Genomic DNA, 8,457 nt, shown 5'->3' with positions numbered 1-8,457 from the left:
ATATATGTGTACAAAAAGTAGCAATCAGCCGGTGATCATTTTAAAATTTGATTATTTGCTTATTATAATAATTGTCCAAAGTCCACAGACATGGTGTCCCTTGATCATGCATTTTACCCATTTTGGTTGGACAAGGAAAATGCAAAGATGCAAAGGGTGAAAAAGTTCAAGAGTTTCAGATTAATAAGGGTTTTACCTTTAGGGGAAAAAAATCCATTCAAATATTTTGTTTTTATGAAAAGGAAAGTATATTGAAAGATAATTATCCCTCATGAAAAAAATGATCAGCATGAAATAAACTTTGTCTGAATTTGAAAGTGAAATATGTGTTTGACATTGAGGTGGTGGGGGGTGGGGGTATACTGGGGAAGATGAAATGTGAAGAGAAGAGAAAGGGCAATAAATTAATTGTGGTAAAGGTGGCTGAGCTTCATTTTTCAAACTAATAATGATGAAGAACTCACTAACATGCCATGATAAAGGCCACACCTTTAAGTGAGCCAAAAGAGAAGCAAAATAATGAAACAAAACAAAACAAAACAAAACCCCTTTCTTTTACTCTCCTTTTTGTTGTTTGTGGGGAGCAAAATCAATTCCCAAACAGCTCACCCATCATCAATTTAATTATACCATTCACCATTCATACACAAATAGACATGGTTCCCAAAACCCTACTTACCTACCATTTCATTTTCTTCATCATTCTTTTCACCACCCGATTAGTTTAACCCAATTTTTTTTATTATCATTGAATTGCCCATCGTCTCGAGATGACAACGATCTTGTGCGAGATGTTTATATAATGATATTTAGGTCGATATACAACTTTTGATATGATATACAATATTGCACTTAAATTAATCTATTGGATGATGAATTTGTGTTTCTAGTCATATGATGAGCAAACATGGTAAATAATATGAGAATCAATCATACATATGATTGAAGGAAATTTGTCCAATTGGTTGTTTCATTAGGAAAGACATAAAATAAAGAAAGTACAAAATGAGGAGAGAATCATTTGTATGTATATATATTTTACGTGTTTTCAAGTTTCACAGCATATTCCATTCTTTCAGAGAGAGAGAGAGTCACTTTCATTGCTATCTTATCTACAACTATCATTTTTATGCAATGTAAAACTGACACACCTATTATCCAAATTTTTACAATAACATTTGAATATTTTTTTGCACTAACTAATATAAGTTTAGCTTTTTTTTAGTATAACAAATATGGGTATAGTTATTGTAAGGTTCGAGCCAGTACCACATTAGAATGGGAGAGATCTTGAGATTATGAAAATATAGTTAAGAAATACTTAACAAAATTGATAGTCACTATCTATATCAACAAGATGTACATTCTCTTTTAGTAGTTCAATAGTAAAAACCATCATTATGGATTTTGTGGGTTGCTCCTCCCCCATTAATTTTAAGATGGAATTCCATATATATATATATATATATATATCTCTCAGTGATATTATGGAGGAACTCTTTTTATCTTGTTTATTTTAATACTATTACTGAAAATCATTATCAAAGTCCATAATACCCATGCATAATCATTTTTTTAATTTTGTTATATATTATAAATATATATAATCGTAGCCAAGAAGCCATGTTATTGGAATTGGAAGGAAGATATAACTAACTAATTAAAACTATGTATAGGTCAGTAGCAGATTAGTTAAGATCAAGATTGAATTATACAAATAATTAAGATAAGGTAGCGTTAATTTATCCAGTAGAGGGCTACTTTAGAAACGTAACTAACATTTAACAATATATATTTCTCTAATATTCCCGAAACTTTTAAAGGGAAAAAGGGTCTAATTTGGGAACTTCATTTCCTTCCATTGCACGGCCGTAAATATCAAATCAAAACGCCTGAGATGGGACCACAGAGCACAGCTCAACGGACCCGTAATGAACCAATTCCTCAATCATCTGTTCGATGTGAGCCTCTTCCAGCGCCTCGAACGGCTGCTGCCAGCTCTCCGCCGCCGCCCCCTCCTTCTCGCCGCCTGCCGTCGCTGCCCTTCTTTTCTCCTCGCGGTGGGCGGCCGGTTTCTGCGGCGGCGGGTGCGTCAAATGGAGAGACGCCATGTAGCAGCGGTGGAGCTTGGCGGTCAAATTGGGGGAGAGGAGTTTGGAGGAAGAGGAGGAAGTGGAGTTGTTTGTGTTGAAGGGGAAGTTGGTTCTGGCTCTGGGGCCGCACATTAGACGGGCGGCTTCGTCGTAGGCTCTCGCGGCGTCTTCCGCTGTCTCGAAAGTGCCCAGCCAAATTCTGGTTTTCCTGAGGCAGAGGCAGAGCAAATTAGGAGTGTAGAACAGAGGTGAGAATTGAGAAGAAATTAATTAGGGGGACTTACAGTAATGGGTGGCGAATTTCGGAGACCCAAGAGCCCCAATGCCTTTGACGAACTCCTCGATATCGCTGTTGTGGTCTGGCCATGCTGTATTGGTGGGTTTTTTTTAATGTGACGAAAGGTGTTTGTGAAAATGCCTGAAAGGGAAATGAGGTGATGGTGGACGGTGTGTGTTAGACTTAGTGCCAACTGCCGAGTCCCTGCTACTGCTAGTGTGAGAGAATGGGGGGAGGTGGTGATTTAAGTAAGTTTGATAAGGAAGAAGTAGGGGCCACGGGGCGTTGTCTCTCTGAAAAATGTTCTCAATCAAATTCATATAGATAACAAACCATGATTAAGACCTATTATTAAAACTGCTTGTGGGTAAAAACCACACTCTCAAACTTTCAATTTAATTAATCACCTTCACGCGAAGTTTTACATTGCCTGATTTAAAAAAGAAAAAAAACTGATGTAAAGAGTTTGAGTTTGATTGAAATAATAGTTCAAAGTGTTCAGACATTTTGAAATTTTAAGGGTTTAATTGCTAACAATTTGGTAAGTTTACGAAGTTGATTGATCAAATTGAAAATTCAAGTGTGTGATTGCAGTGACAGCTATAGTTGAAAAAGGTGGTTTTGGCAAATATTATTATACCAATTCCTTTGGCTTTTTGAGATTTTTTGTGTTGGGTTTTTGTTGGGTAGGGGGAAATTGGGATGTAGAAAAGAAAAAGCATAACTACTTTTGTGTTGGGTTGTGCAGCTGGAAAATCTCACTGTTGTTAATACCTATCTTTTGATGTTCAAAAATTGTTGGCTCATGCCTTGTGTCTTGCTTTATAATTACCAAATAGAGGATACAACATGCACAATCATGGAGATTCTCTCTCTTTTTCTCATTAACATGGACATTTTGCAAAATCTAGCCATTTTTAAAAGTGAATACTCTGAAAAATGATGGTGATAGATTAGACAAAATGATTATTAATAGTGATAAATCATGTATTTTCTAACATATTGATGAATGATGAATCCTTGATGGATTAATTTTTATTATCAATCGAATTATTGTAAATTATTAATGTATTGCTCTTAATTATATTAATTTCTTCGAGTATCGAAGTTCCTTTGTTGTCCATTGTGCTTGTTGTCATACAATAAAAGTAGGAATTTTGATGCAAGAAGATGACAGCCCAGTAGATGGATTCCATGATTCAATCATTTTCAATCAAATGCGATAAACAATATTTAAAGTTATAAGAACCTGTAGACAATAAATACAAATAATATAGTAATTTATTAAACTTAAATCAAGTGCAATTAAAGATCATGAGCATGCATAAAGTAGAAAAATGGATACTAAATCAGTTTTTCTACTTTATGTTGAGGAGTTTTAAAAGATTTAATTATCAATATTTTTCCTATTATTGCAAACTATTTTGTGACAATAAAAATATTAACACGTTTTTAGACTAAATCAATCAATTAATTATACTAAAATTGAGTAGTGATACTTTGCCTTTTTAATTCTTATTAATTATTTATTTCCAAAACTTTATAAAAGGGAGCATATACTTCCTTGGGCTGCACACTTGAGTTCCCTAGTCGGGCAAATTTTCTCTCCGGCAAAAGTCGTCGCGAATTTTGGCTTTTCTTTTGCTTGGGGTTTCGGGAACCCAAAAAAGGAAAAAAAAACAAAACAAAATTAATTCTATTTTTTCAATTTATTTTATTTTTGCTTAAGTTGATTTTTTTTAGAATATTACATTGCAAATGAGAATATGAGGTTCCATAAAAATAGAAATTATTCCTCAGAGTAACTTATTGGAGAATGGTCTAACTTTCAACAATAAAATGCCACATGTCAACGCGAGCATAGTTCAACGGTAATTGGTATATACCTCCAACCAAAAGATTGTCAGTTCCAATCTCTTTCCTAACACGTTGTACTAAAAAAAACAATAAAATGCCACATTTGAGAAGTTGAGAAAAAAATAATAATTATTATTATTATGATGGCCCCGCGGGCTACCAAAATTGGGCCCAATTTTGTACCTACTCCAAATTGTCCATTGTAGCAGTCCGTGAAGCCCATGGCCGATTGTTATCCCGCAAGCCCGTTGAATATGGGCGTTTCACGGACGCGACACGTGCTGACGTGTCTCTTTATGACTCGTCTGTCACGATCACTCCGAACCATAAATCAACCACTCTTTCACGGTTTCCTTAATTTTATTCTTTCTTTTCTTTTCTTTTCTGTTTTTTTTTAAGATGAAAACTCCGAAAAAAAGTATATTAATTGAATGATGCAACAATTTACCGAATTTTTGTACGGTAAATGTTTGAGAGTGATTTCTAAAAATAACTTTTTTATTTTTCAGAGAAAAAAAACGGAGTAGGAACATGTCTCGATATTTGTTGAAAATTTTTAATTATTTTCATTGTTAATTTTGCAAGTCGGTGAAACATAATGATCCTAGAATTAAATAAATTTTGGAATAAAAAACAAATAAATAAATTTTAGAATAAGTAAAAACAAGCTGGTTCATTAGATTTTTTGTCGGGATTAATACACTCATAGTCTATTTAGAGACTTTAATTACCTAAAAAAAAATTGAATGGTATAAAATTTACACTTTTGTCGTAAAATAACCATTTAAGATGGTACCCATCCCCAAATTTACTAATATATTTTTTTTATTTTTAAAATTCAAAATTGGTTAATTGGGAGCTTACATCTTAAATCCCTGTAAAAAATATCAAATCCGCAAAACCTTCCATTATTGAAAAACTCAAAAACTTCATTCCTCCGGTTTTTCTTCTTCCTCTATCGTTATGTTTCCGTTCATTTCTTTGTCTCCGACCGTCGTCTGCGTTCCTTCATTTTCGGCCATCGTCGTCGTTCTTCTTCATCGTTGGAACAATCCGTCTAGCTTCTCCTTCGTCTCCGACAGCCTGTCCATTGTTTCTATTCATTTATCCCGATGTTTCTTTTTTGTCGCCAGCCGTCCGTCGACCATTTGAGTCCTCCGTTTATCTCGACCATTATCTAGTCATCGATCAAAAGGTTTGTAGGTTCTTTGCTTTGTTTGTTAATTGTAGAGGGATATAGTCGTATATATTTTATAACCAGATATATCTCCATATAAGTGTATGTTATAATGGCTATAGTTTATATCATCATTGTTAAGTGTATGTTTTAATGGCTATAGTTTATATCACCATTGTTAAGTGTATGTTTTAATGGCTATAGTTTATATCACCATTGTTAAGTGTACGTTGCTTAAGTTTATTGCCGGATATAGTTTATATTTTCATATAAATAAAAAGGTAACCGGATATAGTTTATATCTCCATATATATATATATATATATATAAATTAAAATAAAATCTTACCTGCAGAAATCGAAATGGGAATGAATCGCATATGTTGGTTGAGAATTGCTCGGGAATTCATTGATAGTGACTTTGCCAGGTTATAGGGGTTCCCCTCTTCTTTTTTGTCGATCGAGCCGCTTTCCCTCATTCCATTCGTCCAGCCCTTTTCACGAACTTGTACAATCGATGCCACAAAGATAGCCAACTCGATTATCAAAGAAATAAGGAAACGGGCGACGATTTGACACCAGATATCCGGAGGTGTGGAAAGAGCTGCTGTGAAAAGCGGAAAAACCATAAAAAAACGACGATTGTTCGTGAAGGTTTCCACAGAAAGATCTCTTAGTTCTGACAAATGGATCACAATTACAGGTACTTGGGAGCATACCGATAGAATGAACGAAATACGAACAGTTAACATAATATGGTCATAGATCTTGGATAATTGGTTTATATAGATCCTTCGAGGTTGTAAATAACTTTCTAAAACAGCCCTTCCAAAAACATTATCTTTTTTTTTTTTACATAAATACTGTTTTGATCTTTTAGATTTTGTTTGGGTTGAAAATAGAGCAGTTTCACATGAGAGAAAGGACTTTCAATTTTAGAAAATAGTTTCTTATTTTTTATTTTTTTATCTATTAGATTTTAGATAAACTTTCAATTTTTGGTCCACAGATTATATTCAGTGCACTTTTTAGAAAAAAAATAAAAAATAAGTGTTTGACTTTCATAAAGATATCCTTACTATTTTTAGTACAATATGTGAGGATGGGGATCGAACTCACAATCTCTTAATTGGAGATATATATCAATTGTCATTCTACTCTTGAACCTTAATTGGTTTTATTGTTGATACGCCTAAAGTTGATGATTTTATGTATTTTTTGACCAACTGTTGTGGCAGGTATTTTTTTTTTTTTAATTATGTATCCTTTTATAAAAGGAAATTTGAAAATACAAAATTGTCTTTTATCCTCGCATGTGTCAAATTAATTAATTAAAGAAATTAATCGTAAAACAATCATTAAGTCAAATTAAAAGTTCATAAAGATGATGATAATGGCTAATGATGATGGGTGGAGCTAGCTAGCATCCATAACGGCTAATTTTTTATTTTTTTTTTCAGAGTCTTGAGGTAAAAAGAAAAAGAAAAAGAAAAAATTTCAACACACAAGTTTTTTTTTTTTTTTTTGGGAGTTCCAACACGTAAGTCATAAAGGTAGGAAATATCGTGTGAATCTCAAACCCTTTTTTCCATTGTCCTCTTTGTTACTCCAATTATTAAATAAAATAAAGTGGGATCCTTAGTGTTTTTCAATTGTAAACAAGTATGTCACACAAACATTACCCAATTTCAACTCAATAGTCCCCTCCTTCTACGATGATGTGACATTAGTGGTTGAAGCTTTAATTTAAGAAATTCAAGAAGCTTTACCATAAAATGTTTTGCTTATATTGATTTCATTTGTCCCATTTTGAATCATTTTTAAGTTATTATATACGTTTTATTTTTACTTTTTTTTGTTCAAGTTGAGCTCATCAATAATAAGGTGGAAATTATTTGACCTTCTTCCCTCTTAAAATATTATTTTATGTCTTAATCAATAAAGTCATGTTGAAATTGGTACAAGTAATTGCATATCAAATATTTTTTTTATTATTATTTGCTTGGAATGATGATATTACTTAGGAAGGAAAATGTAAGGTGATTCCGACTATTACCTTTAATACTTATATTTGTTAGGATTATTTTTTCGATAAAACTTTACCATGGAGATCTACTTCTTTCTTGATAAAGACAATTCGAGAGGAAGCTCTTCTTCTTCTTTTTTTTTTTTTATTTTTTATTTTTATAGACGATTTGAAACAAAAATTAAAAAACTATTCTTTTCTAGCCTTGCATCTACCGACAATCTTTCATCACGTAATTTAAACATGATTCAAATAGTTAGACATTTTTATTTTTTTTCCTTTTTTTAACTAAGTAGACATACGTACCTCATCTTAACGGGTCATAGATTTGAATCTTTTTAATTCTTATTTATGTAATATTTTAAAAAGAACCATCATTCCAAAATATTTAAGAAGAGATCAACATAATGTCCACGATGGGAGTGAGGAATATTCATGGTATAAAAATTAAAAATTAATATCTTGTTTGAAATAGTACATTTGAGGTTAAATAATCAAAAGCAAACCATTAAAAAAAATATATCATACTATTGGAAAATTATGAAGATGGCTCACTGTCCTAGTACTAAATGCCCCTAGCGGTAATAAATAAATAAAAAATAATTTTTTTCGGAAGAGGGGGCCTTTTCTAAATGTAATAAATGTTTTTTATATAGAAAGAAAAAGAAGAAAAAAGAAAAATTGGAAGTCTTGAAAAATAATTGAACACGAAAGGTGAAGTGGCGGTATCACACTCGACGACAAAAGCAGAGTTTAGTATATAGTTGCAGTTAATTTATTTTTTGTGGTTTCAATGAAACTTACCTTATTTTATATCACTAATATTTAAATAGTCTATGGCATTGTACGTATTTGTAGAATTTGACTTTGTTGCACATTGAAAGTGATTTATCAGAAAACAAAAAAAGAAAAGAAAAGAGAAATCGTAGCGTCCCCAACTTTTTTGCCCTCTACAGATGAGTGCATTAAATTGAAATCAATAGATTAAATGAGACTATTTTGATTAAATCTAAAAAAAAGTGCAGTAA

General features: G+C 32.3%; 1 protein-coding gene across 1 annotated transcript; it reads right to left on the bottom strand.

Moving 5' to 3' along the window:
* Positions 1-1,671: 1,671 nt before the first annotated feature.
* On the bottom strand, positions 1,672-2,829 carry LOC148209391 (ethylene-responsive transcription factor ERF003-like). The gene is made up of 2 exons (XM_088127836.1): positions 2,378-2,829; positions 1,672-2,301 (listed from the first exon to the last, which is right to left on the bottom strand). The coding sequence occupies exons 1-2, from the start codon at positions 2,458-2,460 to the stop codon at positions 1,884-1,886; spliced, it is 501 nt and encodes a 166-aa protein (XP_087983962.1). The 5' UTR covers positions 2,461-2,829; the 3' UTR covers positions 1,672-1,883.
* Between the last annotated feature and the right edge of the window lie 5,628 nt (positions 2,830-8,457).

The sequence above is a fragment of the Momordica charantia genome, assembly GCF_013281855.1.
Source record: "Momordica charantia cultivar OHB3-1 chromosome 8 unlocalized genomic scaffold, Mcharantia_2.0 BLBB01000008.1, whole genome shotgun sequence".
NCBI classification, from domain to species: Eukaryota; Viridiplantae; Streptophyta; class Magnoliopsida; order Cucurbitales; family Cucurbitaceae; genus Momordica; species Momordica charantia.
This window is presented reverse-complemented; position numbering and strand designations above follow the sequence as displayed.

Coding starts and splice junctions, on each gene's coding strand:
- LOC148209391 (XM_088127836.1), bottom strand. CDS start 2,460: ATGGCCAGACCACAACAGCGATATCGAGGAGTTCGTCAAAGGCATTGG. Junction 2,302..2,377: donor GAAATTCGCCACCCATTACT/GTAAGTCCCCCT, acceptor CCTCTGCCTCAG/GAAAACCAGAATTTGGCTGG.